General features: G+C 51.7%; 10 protein-coding genes and 1 non-coding gene across 11 annotated transcripts; 4 read left to right on the top strand and 7 right to left on the bottom strand.

Annotated features, from left to right (window-relative positions):
* Positions 1-527: 527 nt before the first annotated feature.
* On the bottom strand, positions 528-1,794 carry BJX68DRAFT_278350 (alpha/beta hydrolase; the record flags this gene model as incomplete). Its single annotated transcript, XM_071048511.1, has 2 exons — positions 528-1,259; positions 1,363-1,794. 2 exons carry the CDS (start codon positions 1,792-1,794, stop codon positions 912-914), a joined length of 780 nt encoding a protein of 259 aa, XP_070895212.1. The 3' UTR covers positions 528-911.
* A 377-nt stretch (positions 1,795-2,171) lies between these two features.
* On the bottom strand, positions 2,172-4,380 carry BJX68DRAFT_244624 (FAD-dependent oxidoreductase). Its single transcript, XM_071041345.1, has 3 exons — positions 3,229-4,380; positions 2,711-3,177; positions 2,172-2,661 (listed from the first exon to the last, which is right to left on the bottom strand). The coding sequence occupies exons 1-3, from the start codon at positions 3,694-3,696 to the stop codon at positions 2,193-2,195; spliced, it is 1,404 nt and encodes a 467-aa protein (XP_070895211.1). The 5' UTR covers positions 3,697-4,380; the 3' UTR covers positions 2,172-2,192.
* Positions 4,265-4,383, bottom strand: BJX68DRAFT_t140. The gene has a single exon. It is a non-coding gene; the product is annotated as a tRNA-Leu (tRNA).
* A 746-nt stretch (positions 4,384-5,129) lies between these two features.
* Positions 5,130-6,886, bottom strand: BJX68DRAFT_270578 (Tubulin/FtsZ, GTPase domain-containing protein; the record flags this gene model as incomplete). Its single annotated transcript, XM_071046699.1, has 8 exons — positions 5,130-5,487; positions 5,546-5,895; positions 5,971-6,432; positions 6,500-6,554; positions 6,604-6,645; positions 6,695-6,720; positions 6,778-6,801; positions 6,866-6,886. The coding sequence occupies 8 exons, from the start codon at positions 6,884-6,886 to the stop codon at positions 5,130-5,132; spliced, it is 1,338 nt and encodes a 445-aa protein (XP_070895210.1).
* Positions 6,887-7,502: 616 nt separating this feature from the next.
* BJX68DRAFT_244620 (uncharacterized protein) lies at positions 7,503-8,149 on the top strand (the record flags this gene model as incomplete). The annotated part of the gene is made up of 1 exon (XM_071041344.1): positions 7,503-8,149. A coding segment is annotated over exon 1 (296 nt), but the record flags the coding sequence as incomplete, so codon positions are not given.
* Positions 8,150-8,152: 3 nt separating this feature from the next.
* BJX68DRAFT_270577 (uncharacterized protein) lies at positions 8,153-9,403 on the bottom strand (the record flags this gene model as incomplete). Its single annotated transcript, XM_071046698.1, has 1 exon — positions 8,153-9,403. The coding sequence occupies one exon, from the start codon at positions 9,401-9,403 to the stop codon at positions 8,153-8,155; it is 1,251 nt and encodes a 416-aa protein (XP_070895208.1).
* Positions 9,404-10,695: 1,292 nt separating this feature from the next.
* On the top strand, positions 10,696-11,679 carry BJX68DRAFT_278345 (uncharacterized protein; the record flags this gene model as incomplete). The annotated part of the gene is made up of 2 exons (XM_071048510.1): positions 10,696-10,885; positions 10,945-11,679. 2 exons carry the CDS (start codon positions 10,696-10,698, stop codon positions 11,475-11,477), a joined length of 723 nt encoding a protein of 240 aa, XP_070895207.1. The 3' UTR covers positions 11,478-11,679.
* On the bottom strand, positions 11,345-12,659 carry BJX68DRAFT_278343 (uncharacterized protein; the record flags this gene model as incomplete). The annotated part of the gene is made up of 3 exons (XM_071048509.1): positions 11,345-12,231; positions 12,284-12,447; positions 12,546-12,659. The coding sequence occupies 3 exons, from the start codon at positions 12,657-12,659 to the stop codon at positions 11,592-11,594; spliced, it is 918 nt and encodes a 305-aa protein (XP_070895206.1). The 3' UTR covers positions 11,345-11,591.
* A 2,605-nt stretch (positions 12,660-15,264) lies between these two features.
* On the bottom strand, positions 15,265-17,370 carry BJX68DRAFT_166621 (uncharacterized protein). The gene is made up of 5 exons (XM_071036968.1): positions 17,237-17,370; positions 16,684-17,178; positions 16,405-16,638; positions 16,058-16,356; positions 15,265-16,007 (listed from the first exon to the last, which is right to left on the bottom strand). Exons 1-5 carry the CDS (start codon positions 17,329-17,331, stop codon positions 15,346-15,348), a joined length of 1,785 nt encoding a protein of 594 aa, XP_070895205.1. The 5' UTR covers positions 17,332-17,370; the 3' UTR covers positions 15,265-15,345.
* Positions 17,371-17,602: 232 nt separating this feature from the next.
* Positions 17,603-18,626, top strand: BJX68DRAFT_257710 (RTA1 domain-containing protein; the record flags this gene model as incomplete). The annotated part of the gene is made up of 3 exons (XM_071043391.1): positions 17,603-17,859; positions 17,919-18,340; positions 18,394-18,626. 3 exons carry the CDS (start codon positions 17,603-17,605, stop codon positions 18,624-18,626), a joined length of 912 nt encoding a protein of 303 aa, XP_070895204.1.
* A 267-nt stretch (positions 18,627-18,893) lies between these two features.
* On the top strand, positions 18,894-22,028 carry BJX68DRAFT_257709 (pyridoxal phosphate-dependent transferase; the record flags this gene model as incomplete). Its single annotated transcript, XM_071043390.1, has 5 exons — positions 18,894-19,910; positions 19,973-20,603; positions 20,669-21,233; positions 21,297-21,627; positions 21,693-22,028. 5 exons carry the CDS (start codon positions 18,894-18,896, stop codon positions 22,026-22,028), a joined length of 2,880 nt encoding a protein of 959 aa, XP_070895203.1.
* Between the last annotated feature and the right edge of the window lie 217 nt (positions 22,029-22,245).

Below are 22,245 nucleotides of genomic sequence, written 5' to 3'. Positions count from 1 at the left end.
CCTCATTGAGCGAATCATGTTATCTCGGGCATCGCTCCTTTCGTGGAGAGTGGCGGATCCAGGGTATATAGATGACTTTCTACGAACTCAGGCCTTATTCAACATGATCGAGACCATGAATTTGCGACGGCGCAAGTCTTGATGGCACGGCGGTCGGCTGAGGGCTTAAACGTGTTCCCCGAAACCGATCACGAGGGACACAAAGGAACCTTTGGAGGTAGCAAGGACAAAGAGGGAATTATAGAAAAGAGAGTTGCCATATTTCCAAACATTATCTAGAATTCTAGATACATGAGAGATGCCTGGAACGTGGAGCTCGATTTCGAAAAAAAAGCGGGTGGGCATTCTTGCCACCGTTACTAGTAGCTCTTCGTCCATACAATACCAAAAACCCGTCTACTATATCGTTTGCAGTCCATACCATTCATTACCAGCTGAGACTCGTGGGTACAGAGTCACTAGTAGTGAGTGGAGAAGAGGCAGTGCTAAGGCGAAGGATCCTGAGCTTAGCCCCAGTAAAGTAAGCCCCAGTCTCCAAACAGACTCTTGTCATTGGTTTGATCGGCTATAGCCCACGCGACGTTGAGCTGCTTCCCTAGGGACTGTCCACTTCCTAGGCCATCTCTCCTCTCAACCATTTCACGTACAAATCCTAAACCCGAGTCATCTCTAACAGGTTTCATAGCATGCGGCTTGAACGAGAAACCTGAAGGCAGTGCAAAACAAAAAACACCACGTCTCAGTCGCTTCTATGCGTATTTTCCATGCATGTCCGTCCACAAACCAGAGGGCATCTCGCTGCTCGCTGCTCGTCTCGCCCGAGAACGGAACCTGATCGGAGTCTGCTGACACCCAGCATCCAAGTTCAATATAACCAGCGCGCAAATGCTCTTTAGTACGATCCATTCCAATCACACCCACAACCCGGCCACCCCCAAAATAACATCCCTCAACTCCTCAGGCTTAGCCAACTGGACACTATGCCCACAGTCGACCTCGCGCGTAATCCACTCGACGCCCGTCGCCTGCACCATAGCGACCTGCGCCTCGTAAGGCACAGCGCGATCGTCGCGCGTGTGGATGTACGCGATCCGACCCTTGAAGTCATCCGTGTTCCAGCTTGCCGGCGGGCACGGGCTCGAGAAGGAGGCTAGACCTTGGCTGAGGGCTGTTTGCACGGCGGCGGAGGCGAGCGGTTGCGGGACGTCGTGGAAGAGTGGGGGAAGGGGGTCATCGCATTTTAGGAGGTTGTTTTCTTTCTTTATGGCTCTTGCATGTTAGTGACGTGGCTATGTTTGTCCTTGTGTTTGGGAATGGGTCTACGGGCAGGACGAAGAGAAAAGGAGAAAGTGTGAGACGTACATCCATATACATATGCGGCGGCAACTGCCCCCCAAACCCATCAATAACACTCAACCCATCCCCGCCAGGTATCAGAATTGTCGCGATGAAAATCTGCCCGAGGACAGCCGTGCTCTTCCCAGCCGCCCTGCGCTCAGCGGGCCCCAGCCCACGCGCTGCAGCACTAGCCGGCATCCCACTATACGAATGACTGATCAAGATAACATCCTGATTCCCGACGTCGAGTAAGGGCAGGAGGAGCCTGTTGCGGACGTAGTCTGCGTCGTTGGAGGCGGTTACGGGGCCCGTTGCGCCGATGCTAGGGAGGAGGCCGGTTGAGACGCCGTAGCCGGCTGATTGGAGGAGGTGCAGGAGGTAGGCATAGTGTGCGGGGTTTTGAGAGGCGCCGGGGACGAGGACGAAGATTGGTTTCTTGGTCGCTGGGGGAGTCATGGTTGACGTTGGGGTGGGAGGGAGACTGTGATGGTAGTGGTAATGGCGGGGAGAAAGAGAGTGAGTAAGAGGCGCTGGGTTGGTCTTTATATCCGTGGAGGTGGGAGGCCTAAAGTGGGACGGACTAGCTATTATTCACGCCCTTTGAGGCAGTAAAATCACTAGCATGGGCCAAGGCAGCTCGATAAGGCCTGGCTTGGAAGGGAAGTGGATGTAATCAGTACATAGGACTGACCACGGGGTGGAGTCCATGGACACAGCCCCATGTTGGGCTTCGGGCTCAGCTAAGTAACAATGTACTTTCCGCTATTACTACTTCCACGTCCTGCATGAATCAGATTGAACCGAACAGTATTCATGAATAAACGCTAAACAACAAGGGATCATAAAGTACACAATCAAGCCTCGGCACCAACAGTAACCCCATTCGACAGCTTCAACCCAACTGGTAACCCGCGAATAAACTTCCCCTCAAACGGCACCCCACGATCCACAGCAATAACCTCCTCAATATCCTTATACATATCGTACGCATTCATCTCCTCAATAGTCAGCTTCTTCTTCTCATCCTCGACCCTGTACTTGGTGTTCCCCGTGTTACTCGAGAACCCGATGCGCTCGTTGATGTTGTATGCGGCTTTGGCCGAGGCAGCTTGTACTTTGGTCACCCGGGGGAGGCGGATCTCCTGGTAGTAGCGGAGTGTCTGCGCGACGTCGCCGGAGAAGTGCTCCTCGTTGAAGAGGATGCCCAGCGCCGCGGCGTCTTCGATCGCCATGCAGGCGCCTTGGCTCTGGTGCGGCATCATTGGGTGGCCTGCATCGCCGAGCAGGCAGACCATGTTGCGGCTGATGTATTCGTATGGTTGACTACATTTTTTAGTATCATTTCGGCTATCCAAGTAATGGTGGGACTCACTGCACCCAAAGCCTCCACGGCCGCACCTCAATCCCAATCGCCAAATGCGACCGCACCTGCTCATCCAGCTCCGGATACGGAGCAAGCAACTCCTCAACCGGCCGATCCTCGCCTCCCCACGTATGACTCGTATAGTCGCCAACCTCCCGTGGGAAGAAGCAATAATACGAAAGCAGCTTCCCGCCATTACACGGCGAAAGCACAATCTTATCCCACTTGCCTTCCTGGCCGCCCCAGTATTGCAGCGCGGAGTCCTGCGAGTAGTCGACGAGGCCGAGTTTCACGGCGTCCTCTGTCATGACGTTTGCGTGGAGACAGCTGGACGGCGCGGCGGTTTTCTCGGGGTGCAGGCCGATAATGCGTCGGACGGCTGAGCCGATGCCGTCGGCGCCGACGATGAGGTCGTGCTGGGCTGTTGTACCGTCTGAGAAGGTGATTAGGCCGGTTTCCATGTCGATGTTTTCGCACTGTTGCCGTTAGTACCCTGTGCTTAGAGGAAGGCAGGGTGTCTCTCATACGGGGTGGTTAACAAGCAGTTTCACAGGCATCCCCTTCCCCTCCTCCTGCAACGCACAGTCCTTAAGCATGGAATGCATATACTGCCGATGAAACATATTATACACATAACCCCAGCGCTCCTCATAATCATCAAGGTCATACACGCTAACCGGCTCGCCGGTCTTCCAGTCGCGGTTGATGAGCTTCTTCAGCACGACGGGGTCGCCCTTGGGAATATCAACTCCCCACTCGTGCAGCCAGCGCGTGCCGTTTGCAGCGCAGGAAATCGAGGCACCGACTTCACCTGCAAAGTCGTGGCGCTCATAGATGGTGACTTCGTGGCCTGCGCGACGGAGCGAGATGGCGGCTGCTAGCCCACCAATGCCGCCGCCGACGATGGCGACGTTTAGGCGCTTCCAGCCGGAGATTGAACCCATGGTTGATGATGATGGTGAAGGGGAGATGTCTGTTGATGATGATGAAGCCATTGTCGAGGGGGATGGGTGGTCATTTTAAGTGCCTGCAGTGTAGAGATAAGGAAGCTACTCTCGTGGCTGTCATGTAGATACAGGCAGGCAGGTGCGCGGCCCGCCTCCCAGAGTGCAGCATCCGCCCGCCGCTCCGCTATCGTGGTTCAGGCTCCCGCTCCGCTATCTCGTTGATAGAGTTCTTCCCAATCGGATTGGGAAATCGGAAGGGCAAAAAGATAAGATGCATGGATGAGATTGCGCCCGTGTTGATGATTGACTTGCCGATTTCCGATGCACTGGAATGCTGCATCGAGATGTTACTGAACGGGTCAGGAAAATGTAGCCGGGAAAAATGTCAGGACAAACTTGTCAATCACGCGAAAGGGAATACTGGATAGTAGTAGATGTTTCGCTAGGCTACAGAAGGCGGTTGACAATACGTGAGGTCACATTCTACTGCTCAGTATACCTGCCAACAGCGACGACATGAAGTTCGTGCCAGCAAAAGCCGTTGTCTGAAAAAGATCGACCGACGCCAAGAAAAAATTCGTCCAGCAAGCAACAGACAAAAAAAGACAAAAAGAAATGACAAGGGTGGGATTCGAACCCACGCCAAATTAATGACGCGGAAACTGATGAGATCAGATGAGGGATCCGAATTGGGAAACCTTAACCGCGCGCCTTAGACCGCTCGGCCACCTTGCCTGTTGATGAAATACTGGGTGTTACTTCGGCTCTATTAGCGACCTCAAAATAGGCTTCGAAGCCCCCGAGACTTGAAAGCCTCAGGCACCCATCTACTTTGTTGTTCTCTTAGACGGCGACTATGATGATTCCTCCCTTAATGATAGTTGCTTAAGAGTCTCCCATGCCTATGTACTCATATGAGCCATTTTTAAGCTCGTGGATGTCAGGTTTGAGATGTGTTCCCGTTTGCTGAAAATCCCTTCGATATATATATATATAGCGAAACATATCGGCCATGGTAGATATTAGATCGTACCTTGAAAGCCACGTATTATCGAGGAAGAACAGGATATCTAATAGACACAAGACATTAAAAGTCTATTGCTTTATCGCTACTTAGTAAGGCCAACTGTTTGCAGAACATTCTGGCTATCAACCTTACCCCGTTGTAGGGCACCTGTTCGAATGGGATGCTCAGCTAACTCCGTACCTCTGTAGAACTACTTTACTATACATATTTTTTTAAACCATGGCTCATCAAATCCAGAGTTGCCCAACGGACGCTGTAGGGTATGGAGTTTAGCATGTGTGAAACGTTGGGACGTGGACAAATAATCTGCCTTCTAAACTAACGGCGCTGGCTTTTGAGGCCTTATATAGAGTAACTAATTAATGAATCTAAAAAAACATGAATTGCATGAATCATGATTTTCCCATATGCTATTCCACCGGATGGCTTGTGAAGGCCATATTAGATAGGGTAGTTACTGAGTAATAGTATCAGACTCGGCCATCTTATATTCCTCAATCAAATCGGTCATGATTGAAGCGGCATCCACGAACTCCATTTGATCCATACCATGATCTGTGTAGAAATGAAGGAAAGATTTCCTTTTGAACAATGCATCAAACATCTGCAGAGTATCTTCCAGCTCCTCGATAACTGACGTAAAATTTCCAATCCCAAAAGCCGCGGTCTCCGAGTAGTATCCGGCTGCTGAAACCGGAGACACGTGGAGGTGAGCGTTTGCGGGCATCCACTCAACAAAATCAGGGCTCGTCCTATATCTGGCGTTTTGGAAAAACTGTCCAATATCGTTAGCTGATGCGTTCGGTCCGCGACTAAACCATAATATGTCAGTACGGCAGAAGCATGACCGGTATAGGTAATAAAACGTACAAAATCGCACTATACGCAAGACATCGGCCGTGGACGTGTGAGCGGGGTTGATTGCAGGACATTGTCCACATCCTATCTTGACACAGTTCTCTCGCTAGTTGAGTTGTCGTCATCTTGACAGGATTGGTATGAGCTTGACTCGTGTAAACCGGAGCCATCGCGGACGTTAGAAAATGGAGTCTCGGAGAAGTAGGAGCCAGATTCATGATGAACCGAGTTAAGTCACTGCCCTGCTCAGTAGGGAACCGCAGCGATGTCGTCGCACCGGACATTATGTCTGATATGATCCGGTTATAGAGGGCCCAGGAATTGTCCATCTTCAGTTGATAGACAATCTTGTTGTTCATAGCCTGTATACATACGTCAGCCTAAATAACCCCAGATTCGAGTCGAAGGAATGGGCATTTAGCCAAAACAGGACGTACCCAGTGACTAAACAGCCAAGTCAAATCTGCATGTTCAGCTAGATACTGCAATGAAAGCACAGTATTATATGGCCGAATCACACACCCATCATCAACACTATATGTCGGCATAACCGAGGACGTCATTTGATGAATCTCCGGATATTCCTCCGTGAGCCGAGACAACAGTAGACTACCCATGCCACCCCCTGTGCCTGCGAAGATACTGTGTGTCATCTGGATGCCCTGAAGGCTGTCACATTGTTCTGCCTCGCAGCGCAGTGCATCCAGGGCCTTCTCAGTTACTTCTCCCGCGTCGGCGCTGTAGAATCCTTTTGCCCAGTTGTTGTAGCAACCACTCTGGCCGTATATCTTGTTTTGTCCAGGGAGTAGCTCGTGTACTGTGTTCTCATTAAAGCGTTTACGCGTGATCGGTTCCAGGTCTGTAACTATTGCGCGGGGGATGTAGCAATCGACTTTTGTCTGTTGAGGCGTGTGAGATGTCTCTATTGATAGCATAGTAAGCCAAGAGTGGCTGAGGAAAGCAAACATTATTAAAGTAGACACCCCGGCTCTCCAGTTGCAGATCACTTGCGCTGTTGGACCTATCCATTGTCAGCGAGCTCACCAACAGCTCATACAAGGGAGGAATACCGTCCAGAGTTATCAATCCCATGCTCACTTAACAGACCCTTCCTGTGGGAAATAAGCAAAAGCAAAAGCAGCAGCGTACATTCATTCTCACCAGAAATTCGTGCCAAGGTCGATTCCCTATCATGGTTATTATTAGCTGGTATCCAGGGTTCGACACACTATGTATGCCCCTACCCACTGTCCAACATGAATGCTTATCTAGATTGGTTTTAGTCATGATTGGTACTTTGATCTCGAACAAAATAAGTTTCCAGGAACGCACAATCTCTTTTCCATCGGACATGCTGTCAGGTGCTGCAGGGTTGGTGTAATGGGCGGTGATAGAGCAAGTGAACAGTTTACAATCGAGTTCCCTCCACCCCTCTTAAAATGAAGCTTTGAGACTTTCGCGGCGCAGGGACCCTGTCCTTCGCCAAGGTGGGTTGCAAGCCCCTCCCTCGTATTTGGCCCGACCAAGTGCCACTTTTCGTTGGCGGAGTGAAGGGAGTCATAGCCATGGACGCCATTTAACCACTTACATGCCACGGATGAGGTCAACATCCGAAGCGCAGCAAAGTTGGGAACTTGCCCATTGCCGGTGCAACCCCCTGTCCTAAAGATACATGAGAATAACGCGTCAAACTGGCATGGTAGTCAGGACGTATAAATGAAGATACCACGCCTTGATATAACGGGAGATAATACAACTCCATACATGAGACCCCTTCCGCTTGCTAGGACATGCCCCGAGAACCGAGGGAGTGATGAATAAAGGGGATAGGTTACGCAAGACGCGTCGCGGTGTCTCGACGCGATCTGGGCCTATATCTGTGTATAGTAATGTATGTATACAGTCACGTGATTTGCCCCTTTGCACGTTTCCAAACGAAGGAAAACAACTCAAGGAACACCAGCCGGACATTTGCTGAGCCTGAATCACCTTTTCCAGATTTCTCTATGTGCCAATTTCAAGTATTATAGAATTTTTTTAGCGCTAAACTAAGCCACCAGGTTGAAGAAGCAGAGCCCGAAGACTAATAACCGCAGTACACTGCAACATCACCAACAAGCGCCTTTGGCTACAGCTCCTCTCATCTCCTCTAATCTCGTCCCATCAACCGAGTATGGCCAAACAAAAAGTCACATCAACAAAAAAACCGACATCCCAAACCAGCAAACAAGATATCCTCATGAGCATCAAACCCACGCACATGACCAACATCGCCCTCGGGAAAAAGAACCACGAATACCGCCGGTACCTCCTCCCCAGCAGCGTCCGGCGCCTCTGGCTGTACACGACAGCGCCCGTCTCGCGAATCGAGTACGTCGCGCGCATCTCGCGCGGCAAGACCCGCGGCCAGGTCCCCGAGGACGGCGGGATCGGCAACGCCGACTTCAATGCGGGGAACAAGGTGTCTAGCTACGCGTATCAGATCTTGGATCTGTGGAGGCTGCGCGAGCCGGTTTCGTTGAGGGATGCGGTCGCGCGGGGGTTTCTGAGGGGCGCGCCGCAGAAGTATTGCTGGGCGCCTGTTGCGCTGGTCGAGGGGTATTCGTTGGCGAGACAGGATCATTTGTTGTCGAGGGGGGAGGAGTGGAGGGGGTTAGTGTCGGGGTCGTGCTTAGAAGGGGGTGATGATGATGATAATGAGGGTGGCTCGAAGGTTTCTGGGAAGGCGTTGGGTGGTGTCATTGCGGCAAGTAAGATATCCGACTTCTTTGCGCCGCTGGCTGCGGATGGGTAGTCCATTCCACGTGTTATGAGCTGCGTCTCCAGATAATCCAGCGTGTAGTTGCGAAAGAGCTTGTGTGGGTGATTGACCCAGTCCTGAACTTCCTCAAAAAGTGCCTCTATACCCCCGGTGGTCTCCAGGAATGCATCCCCATCGAGCAGGTAGCGGCGACCCGTATCGACCAAGTAGTTGTATCCGCCCTGTTTGATGTACAAGCTCTTTGACAACTTGGCTCCAGACCAGTCCAGAATCAGAGGCGCGTAGAAGATAATCGGCGCGTGGGCGGGATGCTGGAGGAGCCGCCAGGTTAGCTGCTCCTGGTAGAAGCCCGCGTAGTCGGCGCCCGTGCACATGATCCACGAAGTGTCCGTGTCGAGACTGCAAAGGGTAATTCGGATGAGATTGCGGAGCGGGGTGTTGAGCTCGAGCCGCTCGAGGTCATGGGCCGTCGTGGTATCGATGTGATGCTCCCCGTGATCGGGACAGATGAAGGTGATCCGGCCATCTGCATGGTACCGATTGTTCACGCCGTGCTTGTCGGCCAGCCCGCAGCCCTCATGTGGACATGGTGCTCGAATAGCCAACTTGCCTGTCTCTGGGGATAAATGGGGGCCAAGAATTGAATGTCGTGCGACAAGGCTCCGGATAACGTTGGGAAATGCGTGGTTTGAACGCCAGAAGCTCTGCGTAGAAATGTCATACGCGACCCCAGAGAGTCCAGATAAACGATCCAGCACGTTTGTAAATGCGCGTTGGTGGGCCTCAAACGTCTGCATCTGCTTCAGACTCTTCTGGTACTTGACCCCGTTGACAAGAAACTCATGTCCTGGAGACGGGGCGCTATCTACAAACATAAACTTGACTCTCACATTGCGCGTAAATTGCTTCTGCAAGCAAGCGCCGAGTGCAAAGCAGGTTGCAAAGGTCGTCATATTACCGACGTGCGGGGTGCAATTTGGCTGCGCGCCAACATGCAGAGCGACTGCTGGTCGAGAACATTGGTCGCTAAGGTACTTGAGTAAACTTTCTTTGAAGTAATAAGATGCACCACCCAGCGGCTGGTGAACGACTCTGTCGTGTGGTATCATTGTGTAGGCAGGAAGAGGGGGCTGCAGGGTGCAGCTACAGTAAAGTAACAACAGGAAATCAGGAGGATTAGCCCGCTTGTGTACTCTTCTGCTGGGCAGCCCAACTCAATCAGGTCGCCATCAATAATTCTCTATATTATAGCCAGTATGTGCTGGAGCGAACCTATAGTACGGGTATAGTATAATATGCAGCGAGCCCAAGTAAGTAATGTGACTGTCAACAGCCTTTCGCGCGCAAATCTAGAAGAGTGTTTTTTTTTTTTTTTTTTGTCAAGTTAGCTACCATATAATCAGATCAATATCGTCGAAGCGTGAAGGATGAATGGGGTTCAGCATGATGGAACGAACAATCCATAGGGAATACAGCCTCGGGAGACACCGGAAGCCTGACAGTGTAACCAGTGAGCCTGAGACTGGCAGCGACCAATCACTTAATCGAAAATGGCCAAGTCGATGAAGCCCGGCGTGCCTCAACAATCCCCAATAGTATTCATTATTTGTTGTGTTAAGCGTTCTACTAGACATGATTATCTTGCTAATGTTGGCGATTGCGCATCTCGCTAGAACTAACAACTCGGTAGATCCTCTTGGGCCATCTAAACCATGGCTAACCCAGCCAGCGACACCTTGAGGACCTGGTAAGCCCACAAGCACTAGTCATCCTCTTAGTAGATTAGACTAAGCAGGCTAGATATAGTGAAAGCTCCTATAAGTTCTGATACTAGCCTGATAAAAAGAGTCCCGTACCCTCTCCAACCGCAGTCGGCCTGTAATAATGATATAGTATATGGGTACGGTATCCCAAAAGCAGCAAACTAACCCAAAGCAGGCCTTCACAGATCCTCGCTTTACAAGACCAATAGCGCTGTAAGCCTTCATCATTCCCAAATTCAAGGTCCTTCAAATCCTCCGAGGAATTGCCCCCACCTCCATGCAATAAATTAACAAAATCGATATACTACTGATGTCAGCGTGAACAATGCTTGTTTTGCGCTAAGCGGCTGAATCTTCTCCCGGCGGGACGCTGCACACATTCGGATGTAGAGCCGAGATCGATAACCGGTAGAACCAGAGTTAAGCTACTCCTAGGCGTATGCTAAGCATTGTGGCACTCTAGATCTGGGTCCTCCACTTCCATGACGTTGGAAAGCACCGAATACCGGCCCGTGGGTGACATCACCACCCATGCAACAGTGAACAGAGACAGCTATTTAGGACAAGAGACATGCCCCTAAACTAGTATACAAGGCTTACACTCATAAAATCTCGAGTGAACAGAGAAAAGCGACGAGATGCCCTACAACGTCACCGAAAAAGAAACACAGCCAACCCTCTGGAACCACATCAACGGCACCCCCGAGGAGATCCTCGACCGCCACTGCATCGCCGAACTCGCCAGGGGATGGCCTGTATACCGCGACTCGTCTGAATGGACGCATTATCGGGATTGTTTTGCTGAGGAGGGGGGTTATATTTTTACGAGTATGTTGTCACTCACCAACCCTATTGTTGATGGATATCGTGCTGACTGGAGTGTTTAGCATGGAGCGGCGGCATGCCCATTGACGATTTTATCCAAACGTCAATTGACGGCCGCGCAAAGGGCGACTTCATAATGCACCGCGAAAACGGGACGCTGGTCGACCTCAACCCCAGAACCGCGCGCGCCGTCGCGAAGATGAAGGCGACCATCACGCAGCGGTTCCACAGCACCGACCACGGCGATGATATCGAGTACGACGTCGAGTGTGACTGTCGATTCATCGTGTTCTGTAAAAAGGTCTCTGCGACGCCAGGCCCGCCGGCGTGGAAGATCAAGTATATCAAGTTGATTTATGAGAAGGACCGGGTTGTCCCCGTTGATGGGGCGACTGTGCCGAGGTTTGACAAAGGCGAGTTGGAGAGGTTTCCGTATGGGTATCGGTATTTGGGGGCGAGTCAGGCGAGGCTGGGGCATGAGGTTTTGACGGATTTGCCGGTTTTGAATAATGAGGGGTTCTTTAGGATGTATGAGGCGATGGATAAGTGGTTGAAGGGCGAGGATATCGAGGGATTGCTGAGAATTAACCAGTAATCACATTGGGAGCTTGTATTCGGATAAGAGAAACAAACTTCGTAATAGAACAAACCTCCCGCCATGAGGTTAAAGGTTAGCTCCCTTGAGGGAGATTCGTAATGTGACCGGAGATTACTTCAAAGTAACAACAAGCTTAACCCCACTAAGACCCCCCTGAAGCCGCCGGAGACCCAACTCAATAGCACCAAACCCCCTCCCGACAACCTCCACACGAACAGGAAGCCGATACATCCCACTGCCCAGTAATTCCGCAAGCCCAGGTAACAGCCTATCACCCTCCGGGCGAGCAAAGAGTTCCGGGCCACGGATCACCGTCACAGAGACATCCTCGGGAACATTTACGGTTGCGCCGGTAGCGACCTGCGAGTATAACTTTGGTCCATCCGGATCGAGGGCAGAGAAGATAGCGGGCTGGCTCGCGGCTGCACCGACGGCGTCGATGATGGCATCGACACCGGCGCCGTTGGGTGTCGCGGCGAGGAGTGTAGAGGGGTCGCCTTGGACTGAGCGCTCGAAACATCGCGTTGCGCCGAGGGATAGGAGGTGTGCGTGGTGCTGGGCTGAGCTTGTTGTTAGGATCGTGGCGTCTGGGAGGGCTTGTCGGAGGAGCTGGATGGCGCCTGCGCCGACGACAGAGCTCCCGCCGAGGACGAGGACGGACCTAAGGGAGTTGGACGATGCGAAGCCCAGGTGAGGCAGTGGGATGTTCAAGCCGAGGATGATTGAGGCGGCGGCGGTTACGTAGCAAAGTCTAGGAGGGTGTTAACGTGATTCAAGGGTTCGTCGTAGGTATAGGGACTCACGGAAGGGAGGCCACCTCCTCAAAACTCAGATGAGCCGGCTTCTGCGCGACGGCACGCGACGAGATGGTGACAATCTCCTGGAATGCGCTGGATCTGTTTTCCCGGCCACATATAAAGAAGACTTCATCCCCCGGTCGAAAGTCCCGCACCGCATCTCCGACAGACTCAACAACACCGGCTGCATCATTGCCCAGAACGACGGGCCATGATTCAACAGCAACTCCGGAAGCAAGTTCTTCGCATCAAGGGGGTTCAGCGCAACGGCTTTTGTGCGGATGCAGACCTCGGTCGGGCCGGGAATTGGTCGGGGCACGGCGACTAGGGCGAAATGGCCGTTGGGAGCAGATAGTTGGTATTGTAGGACGGTGTCGGGCATGATGGTGGTTGTTCTCTGATGATACCCCTTGATGCCGAGACATGATCATGAGCTTATATAGATGAAGCTTCAGCCAGGGAGGTATGCGGAGATAACGCGGATATTAGCCGTTGCTGATGGATAACGCCGACATCCCAACCATCTCATACAACACACCCTGCATAGGACATGGCGAGGAGCGAAATGAGTATACTAATTTGGGGGTCCTTGAGACTCGAGCGACGAGCCTCGGCTGTGTCTTAAGCATCGTGGGGTGGTAGGAGGGCTGATAGAGTGGCATTAATCAGCGGCCTGCCTGGAGTAACGTAATTCCCAACCGAGTCGACCGCCCGATCGACCCGCTCAACCCATCGATTTTGACTATACCCATTAAACTTGAAGCTATCGCCAGCGACCAGAACCTTTATTAAATTAATAAAACTAAGAAATTTGACGATTAGGACACCTAGTTCTAATATGCCCCAAAGTATGATAGTTAGAACACCTTGGTGGAGCGCGTTTCTGAGGAATTAAAGTATCCAGAGTAGAAATACTTGGTTTACCACCACTACTACCTTCCTGATTCAATTGCTTATTTCTCTGCGCAATTAGGTCTCTTGCCTCTTGTATTGATAGTCCTTCATTGGGAGTCATCTGGTGTTTAGATCGTCTCTTCTTCTGCTTTACTTTCTCATGTTCTGCATGGAGATCATGTAATTCCTTTGCTATAAAGGCTGCTTGATGCATTATTAATTCGCAACCTTTAAGCAACTCATTATAAGTTCTTTTTAAAGGCGTAGAAGGACTCTAGGAGCGCCTCCAAAGTATCTTCTTAACTAAGGATGCTTTCTTAAAGAGTTAGTGAGCTGTTTGAGGCGTTACTAAGATAGAGGAACTAGATGAGTCCCCTCCATAGCTTTAGGGGGGTGTCGGCGTAGCTAGTAATATATTCAACTTATCAAGCACACGCTAAGGGCTAAATGGAAGTATCCTAGCCGTAGTAAAGCCGCTTTTAATATTCTACATCGTAAAGACTTTGTAATGAGCGCTAGGATAAGTACTAAGGAAGTTAAACTTGTCGATATGATTGAATCCTAAGCGCATCTTTGCCTCCACTAATTCTCCGTAGGCGCGCTTTAGTGGCCCAAAGCAACCAACATCTAGCGGTTGTAGAAGATGAGATGAGTGAGGAGGCATATAGATAGGAATTATATCATTCTCCTCACAGAGCTTATCAAACTGGGGCGTAAGATGGCTTCCATGACTGTTAAGGACTAGTAATTAATATTAACTAATTGTTTGAGAAGTAGTTGCAGGAATAAAGACCTTTTGAAGCCACTGGAGGCCTATCTCATCAGTTGTCTAGCTATTTGCGCTTAATTTAATTCACTAGTCTGGTTGTATGCCGTATTCTTCGAACCAGCCCTCGATATGACGCTTGCCTTTGAAGATAATGTATGAAGGGACCATCCAACCACTTGAATTCATACATTTAATTGTAGTAACCCATTCACGATTACCTGGTTAAATAAGATGAGGTTTCCCAGGCATATCAGCCCTAGTAACTACCTTAGTAGTTACTATAAGACCCATAGTAAAGCCTGTCTCGTCGAAATTATAGATATCTTGGTTAAGGACCCCCCATTCCAACTAAGCCTTCTCTAGTTGCTGAAACCAGCCCTTTATAACCTCTGGATCTTCACATTTGACGCGCGAGTAGTTATATCGTCGAGTAAATCAGGTTTTAACCTCAGGATTTCGATGAATAAAGCTCGAGACCCAGTTCTTTCCAAGAGGTTGAGTTGTCGAACCAAGTAGAATATTAGCCATCTCTGCCACATGGGATGGTCTAGGAGCGACTCCACGCGCATCTCTAGATAATATCCACTTGACTAGAGATGCTTCCTCGCTTTTAGAGAGTCTATGGCCATTGGCGCGCTGCTCGAGTCGATATTGCTTTCCCTTCATTCGATCACGTAATGTTGAGTAAGGCACATTAAAAACCTCTGCCGCGCGACGAATTGACGAGATTTCAAGCTTTTTCAGCGCGGATATTGCGAGTTGAATCCTCCCCTCTTGCTCCACCGAGTTTTGATTTGAAATACGCGTTTTTGGTGGCATGGTGGTTGTTTGAATAGTTACGCGTTGAACGCGCGATGAAATTTGAAGAGGTGAGCGGGTCGATCGGGCGGTCGACTCGGTTGGGAATTACGTTATAGCTTGTCGGGCTCGGACACGGAGTATGTACCCCATCGAGCTAAATCCGACTGCTTATGGCGGAGGAATTAGTAATGGAGCTTCGCGAGTGCCGTGAGAGCTTCGTTGTTGCTGCAACTCGGCGTCAACAAAGAAGAGGAACTTCCACTTTCGCCCGTCTGCCCTCGAGAATCCTGGCTCTTGGCGCTGGAGGTGTGGGTGTTGATGCCTTTTCCAGCGCAATCAAAACATGCCGAGGTTGGACGACCTTCGAAAGATGAGTCCACCATACCCGGCTTTCGATTTCTTCAACCTTGATAGAAAGGGGAAATAGTGAACATCGCGGCATAGCTCACTGCACTTGGTTTCTATCAACGAGAACGTTTATCTGCGGCACCTAGACACAACTTGATGTTTCACCCGTGGACATTCCTCGCGCCTGCATGCAAGCGCTGGACTAGGACTGCCCCCTGGCCGTAAGAGAACGACAACTTGTCGTTCAAAGACACAATTAGAGCGAGATAACTCCAAGATCCATCCACCCACCAAGGACATTATTACTGGGAAGTACATCCGGAAAGCCCGGCCACGGCATGTAATCTTCCGCCGACACCGGAATACCGATTTCGTCACCTGTACAGAACGGCGGCGAGTGCGTCGGTTGATGATGAACAGGGACTATCGCATGCTCGACGGCAATATCCTCGTGCGACATTTTCTCTCGCGAGGTATACGCATAATAATGTTTCTCAAACCACTCCTGAATCCACTGCAGCCAGCCCGAGTAATCGAATCCCGTCTTTCGATCCGGCTGCTGAGACAGTTGTCGCGAGACGCAGGTATCCAGGACGCGGATCATGTCGAGCTTATCGCAGAGGGCCTGCACGCGGGGTTCGTTCATGCGCATGGACTTGTCTGATGCGGCCATTAGCGCGAGTTTGCAGGATAGGATTAGGCAGAAGCCCGTTTGGAGCCATTGCGTGTAGCTCAAGTAGCGTTCGGTGTTGAGAGCAATGGTGAGGAGAGCGTCGAAGGAGTTTCGCGCCGTTGCGAGGCCGTGGCAGAGGATATCGACTCGTATGGATTGAGGGAGCTGCGCGATGCTGTCTTTCTCGAACAGGCTTACTTGGCATAGGTATAGATTCACCGTGTGCAGCTGAGCTGCTAGAATAACTGCCTACAGTCAGCAGAAGCGTACCACGCAGACAGAGAAATAAACTCACAGTTGTTGCTCGTAAATTGTGGCGAGAGTTGCGCCGTGTAGTCCTGGAGTTCACTATACATCGTCCTGAATAGGTGTAGATACGCGTCCGTATCGCCAATGGGGTTGGTGTATCCTGCGGTGGGGATGTTGGGATCCGCAGAGAGGTGATCGATCTGCTCGAAGAGATGCTGGAGTCGGACAAGATGGATCAGGGACTGGTCACTTGCATATTCTCCCTTTTCGCTCAGCTCGAGCGCGAACGCCTCTACCCGGGCGGACCAGGGGAATGTGCATGTCTTCTGGGTGATGACGGAGGAGCTTGATTTGTTATTAGAAGGAAAGAGTGCGTCTGGACGGATCGCTTACCATGATGCGAGGAAGGAGCACCCGATTACGGCCCTCTGCTCGTCCTGTAGGATATGTATCGGTCGCGCGATGGGACTGATTGTGTCGATGGTCATGCGCGGACAGCGTTTGCGGAGCTCGACGGGACGATCCAGCTCCAGCTCCACCACAAGGCTGATCGCCAGATGGAGATAGTTTGAAAAGTCTCGCGGCGCGTGTCGTTTCGGTCCCTTTGCACCCGCTTGATGTTGTCCCCTAAACCGATCAGACCCTGGCAGGAGATGAATTTAAAGAGCTTACCATGCGATGGACACAAGAATCCCCTGTATTGTCTCCAACGAGGCCTTGTGGCAGTGGTCCGTCACGGTTCGATTGGCCAAGACAGCTGCGGTCTCCTCGTCGAGAAATCGCTGCAATTCCACATCGCGCGTCACCGAGACAGAGAGGATAGCGAGGAAGAGAAAGGGCTTCTGTTCGCGAAGCTCTTGAACCGTCATTTGAGGAGGCACAACGACGAAGGGAAAGTGAGGCATCATCAGCCGACGAAACGAGTCCAGCAGCGCAGCCGCTTCGCCCAGCGTCACGACGCCTCTGTCGATAACGTCGCCGGCGGTTGAGGTTGTGCGTGGAGTGCCTTGATCATGGTCACTGTGCTGGCTGCAACCCCCGTGGGATTGTTGACCGAGCAATTCTTCGACTCGTCGCTCCAGCGACTCGAGTCGGCTCTCCTTTTTCGACCATGCTTGCCGCATGCGAGCCGGGCGGAAATAGCATTGTTTGTTCAGACGCAGACAGCTAGATGATGATCAGTCAGATGTGGAGGGTCTCCGCGGCGAACACGAGGGAGACTCACCGGTCGCAGACCGTCTCACCAGGCGTGCGCAAGCACCGGATCTTGGCCCTGGCGCAAGTCTGGCAGGTTTTGACGCGCTCTGAACAGGCAGACATGATTCTTGTTTTCTGACTTTCCTTATACTTCGTATTGCGGATGGAGGCGGACACGGACACGGTGAGTCCTTTATAAGTTGTTGAGGGGGAATCTTGCAACCTGGTTTGGGGGCTGAGCGATACGGACACGGACTCGGACTCGGACTCGGTCAGTCGGTCTCTTGGCGTGCCCTGCTATATAGATAACCCCGGCGGAGTGGCCTCATCCCCTGGCGGAAACCACAGAATTCGATTCATAGCATTTCATTGTCACTTTTCTCTGTTTCTCGTCATGAATCCCGAAACATGCACCCTGGAGACTTGCTCCATCGAGGATGCCTACATCCACTACCAACCTTCGATCCCCGGCAACGCCATCTACATCGCCCTCTTCGGGACCCTTCTCATAGTTCAGGCCGTCCAGCTTCCGCTGTATCGCATGTGGGGTTTCTCTCTCTCGATGATCGCAGGTCTGTTGCTCGAAGTGCTAGGATATTCCGGGCGAATTTTGTTCCACGATGACCCCTTCAACTTCGACTGGTTTCTCATGTAAGCGGCCGAGCCAAGACAGGCGACTAGCCAGTATACCCATGCTAACAGAGGTGCAGGAATCTTATTAGTCTCAGTCTCGGACCCGTCTTCTTTTGCGCCGCCCTCTACTTCCTTCTCGGTCGGATCGTGGTTGTATACAACGGCGAAGACATCTCGCGACTGCGGCCCAGGATGTATGCCATCTTCTTTATCTCCTGCGATGCGATCGCGCTGGCAATGCAGAGTGCTGGAGGTGCCATCACTTCCGCAGCCGACGATGCAGACATGCGAACAACTGGGACGAACGTCATGATTGCTGGATTGGCCTTCCAGGTGGCCGCTTTGACACTGTTCATCTACCTGGGATCCGAATTCGCTTTCCGCTTGCGCCGTCGGACACGAGAGGCGCAGCGGAATGGGAGCAGTGATTCGGAAAACAGGAAAGACGACGGATATGCTGCTATCCGCGAGAGGCGCCGGTGGAAGGTTTGGATCTTCAGTAGGTTCCCAAAGCTATATGTTCCCGTGCTGGGATAAGACTGACTGTCGCAGCCCTCGCTCTCTCGACCCTTTTGGTCTATATCCGATCCATCTTCCGTGTTGTCGAACTCAATGGAGGATATGACAGCGAGCTGGCCAACGACGAGATCGCTTTCATGGTCTTGGAGGGAGCAATGATTTCAATCATGTGCATTTGCATGACTGCCATCCATCCTGGCTTTGCATTGCAGCGGCGCGGACGCAAGCGAGATAGCAATGTGGAGTTGTTGGAGAGGACGGCATGAGTATGCGGTTGGGCACGGGGATGGCCGGCGGATAGATTGGAGAGCGGAGGTTTCATTCTTGGTCAGAGCGTTCTTTATCGTAATTGTTTCCCCCCTGTCATTGATTGTCAGCGATCTAGATCCGCCCAAAACGTAATGCGGACCCATACTTTGCTCTTTGCTCTTTCCCGAGGCATTCCCGACCGGGAATAAATCCTATAACAAAGCAGATTCTTCAAGCTTCATTCCGCTCATTATTTTGGTCCAGTACCTCTTGTTCGAAGCATAATGATAGCCAAGCTCACCACTCCATACAGCTTCCTGGACGACTACAGCGAAGGGGCTCACCCGCGCCTGCTGGAAGCCCTCATCCGTACAAACTCCACACAACAGACCGGATATGGCTCAGACGAATACTCACAAGAGGCCCGGCAACTACTGCTCACACAACTCAATGCGACGGAAGACGAGGTCTCGATTCACTTTGTGCCCAGCGGGACTGCGGCAAATTTGATCTCAATCGCTAGCTGTCTTCGGCCATACGAGGCTGTCCTGGCAGTAGAGACTGGACACATTATCGACAAGGAGGCAGGCGCAATCGAGGCGACGGGGCACAAGATCATCCCGGTCCCTGGAGTACGGGGTAAAATGACACCTGGAAACCTCGAAACCGTACTGAGTCAGAACACATTCTTCCCGCACATGGCCAAGCCGAGATTGGTTTATATTTCCAATGCAACCGAACTAGGGACGGTCTATTCCAGACAAGAGCTGAAAGAGCTGTCAGATCTCTGCCGACGGCGCGATCTCCTGTTGCTTGTTGACGGAGCGAGAATGGGAGTGGCATTGACGGCCGAGGTTAATGATGTTGCACTGCGCGACCTGGTGGATTACACGGACATTTTCTGGATTGGAGGGACCAAAATGGGGGCATTGTTTGGCGAGGCGATTGTGGTTCGCAGAGCACTGGCAGAGGGATTTGAGTTTCACATGAAGCAGCGAGGGGCATTAATGGGCAAGTCAAGAGTGCTGGGAGTCCAATTTAGCGAGCTCTTTCGAGATGGACTGTTCTTTGAGCTGGCTCGACACGCGAATGCGATGGCAAGGCGGATTGCAGACCAGTTTGTGCGGATGGGATGGGAGTTGACCGCGGAGACAGAGACGAACCAGGTGTTTGTGATCGTGCCGGACACGAAGCTGCCGCAGCTGGAGGAGAGGATTCGGTTCTACGCGTGGCAGAGACAAACACAGACGCAGAGCACCGTCATCCGCATCGTGACTTCGTGGGCGACCGACGAATCACAGGTGGACCGCTTGTGTGAGTGGATTAGTCAGAATTAATGCAGACATAACATACATAATCAAAGCCTATCATTATTCCCGATCTCCAAGTTGCTTTTTCGACGATCCCTCTCCAACTTTCTCCACACCAACAGAAGATGCGTTTGTCCATCTCCTGCGATCATTGTCGCCAATCCAAGGTCAAGTGTGTTCACGACGGTCATCCTCCGTGTCGTCGCTGCCACCGTCTCAATCGTAGTTCCTGCCTTTTGACAGATCCACGTGCGGTCAGAACACCGAGAACTCCGCGGACTTCCAGACCCAGCCTGCCAGAGACTCGAGTTCCAGAGAATACACCGAGTCGAGCTTCCTCTCCTCTTACTACACTTTCCTCGTCAACCCTCATTGCTGCGTGTGATATCTACCGCAAGAAATTCCCTGTCGTCAATTTCCTCCACTATCCCTCCTTGATCGCCGACATCTCTCGTGATGTCACCTCTGTCGACCCTGTCTTCCTGGCGGCTCTGCTCTCACTTTGTGCTCGCTTCATGGCCGGATGTGACCTGGAGTCTCCGGAAACATATGCTCAGTACGCTCGTGCTCAACTTGCACACAGAGCATTTGAGTCTCCTTCTCTCCCCCTCGCTCAATCGCTTGTCATGATCTCGCTTTATGAGTGGGGTTCCGGCCGGCCTTATCGGGCCTGGATGTATAGCGGTACGAGATGATCTTCTTTCGTTGCAAGTACGTGAGCCAAACTGATATTATCTGGTGACTTCCAGGAATGGCAACGTATATGATACAATCACTCCTCAAGAGTGCCGACGACCATATGGAACATGCCCCAGACGACTTTCACGCCCATTCCCAGATTGCATACGAACAGCTTGTCCGCACATACTGGTGTTGCTTTGCTCAAGACTGTGAACTAAGCTCTGGCGCCCGGCAACACTTTGCCCTCTCCTTTCGCCAGATCTCCGTGCCGCTGCCGATAAGCGACTTTGATTTCAACTTCGCAAAAGTGACACAGAGGCTCAAGCCAGCCGATATGAGCCGCGCGGCTCTTAATGGAACGCACCTTCAGATCGATCGCGGACTCGCCATTGTAACTCGAGGCTTTGACATCTTCGTCCGGATTCTGCGCTTTGCGAATGAGAGCCGTCGAAACCGGGCGCGAGGGTCTGCAACGTCGTCCTTACGTACCTGGCAAGCTTTGAAGGAGGAGCTGGATGAATGGAGAGACCTGCAGGATATAACAGTCCGTTACCCAGAAACCAGTGCACCCGCTCATGTAGCTGTAGGGTATGGGGAACTATTTGCGTACATCAACCTGGTCTACTTTATGAGGTGAGGCCACTCAACATTCTTTGTTGTCTCTCTTGGTTGTAAATTGACCAAAGGCTATCTTAGTGTCCTTTTCCTCTACCGTGACCGTTTCCTGGCAATTCCTAAAAACGAAGGACCTGAGCAGACCGGCGAGGACCCCGATGGGACTATTGACCGTCTGTTTGTAACCGCGCAGCAAATAGGGGCGATTTTGTCATCACTTGAAAGCTGCGCTACCCCTGTAATCACACCATACGCCGGGTTTAGTGTCTTTGTAGCCGCCCACATCAACATGTATGGGACTGTGTGTCCATCGCGATATCCAGGGGGTCTCGCGCGAGCAGAGGGCGAGAAGAAATCAAACTTGGAGTATCTAGAACGTCTGTGTGGGTTCTGGGATGTAGGGACTAGCTGGGTATGTCAGAATGTCTCACCTTGTCTCCATCTCGTGTTCGTCGGAGAAACTAATAGTCAACAAAGTGGCGAACCCTCCAGGAAGCAAACAGATTCTATGAGACCGCCCGGTCAACGCAGCCTGGCCTCGGACTGACACTGGCCGGGACCTTTGACGAGTACGGCGACATTCGCATTTCGCGACCCGAGCCGTCGGCGACTCGTGCGCGAACGACTCCCCCGAGAGAGACTGTACTCCAGCGTACTGCTACTACTGATAACCTCAACCCAGATACTCCCAACCACGTGGCGGCATACGATCTCGAATCGGAAATGGCTCAGTGGCCGTTTCTTGATGAGACTTGGTCAGTGGGGTTCGATACAGGCTACGAAGCCACATGGCCGGGATTAAGTTTAAGCTAGCTGTTAGTGTCAGCGTAGCGAGGACTGCCACTGGTGATTACTACATTAGCCTGCCACCCTGCCTACGAGCTCTCTGCCTCCACAGCCAAGAGAACACTATGGAAGGTTTGGAAATTTGAAGCGACGGGCCATTTTAGGAATTGCTCCAACTTATTGCTCCAACTTATTGCTCCAACGAGTCACTCTCATGAAGTACGCCCGGAACTATTCTCTTGGA

Source organism: Aspergillus pseudodeflectus (genome assembly GCF_044049435.1).
Source record: "Aspergillus pseudodeflectus strain CBS 756.74 chromosome Unknown BJX68scaffold_50, whole genome shotgun sequence".
In the NCBI taxonomy this organism is placed as follows: Eukaryota; Fungi; Ascomycota; class Eurotiomycetes; order Eurotiales; family Aspergillaceae; genus Aspergillus; species Aspergillus pseudodeflectus.
This window is presented reverse-complemented; position numbering and strand designations above follow the sequence as displayed.

Bases quoted from the DNA above. Each gene is read 5' to 3' on its own strand.
- BJX68DRAFT_244624 (XM_071041345.1), bottom strand. From the start codon at position 3,696: ATGGCTTCATCATCATCAACAGACATCTCCCCTTCACCATCATCATCA. The intron at 3,178-3,228 runs GTATGAGAGACA...TAACGGCAACAG, and splicing joins AACTGCTTGTTAACCACCCC to TGCGAAAACATCGACATGGA. The intron at 2,662-2,710 runs GTGAGTCCCACC...TAAAAAATGTAG, and splicing joins CCGTGGAGGCTTTGGGTGCA to TCAACCATACGAATACATCA.
- BJX68DRAFT_166621 (XM_071036968.1), bottom strand. From the start codon at position 17,331: ATGTCTGCCTGTTCAGAGCGCGTCAAAACCTGCCAGACTTGCGCCAGG. The intron at 17,179-17,236 runs GTGAGTCTCCCT...ATCATCATCTAG, and splicing joins GGTGAGACGGTCTGCGACCG to CTGTCTGCGTCTGAACAAAC. The intron at 16,357-16,404 runs GTAAGCGATCCG...TAACAAATCAAG, and splicing joins TGCTCCTTCCTCGCATCATG to CTCCTCCGTCATCACCCAGA.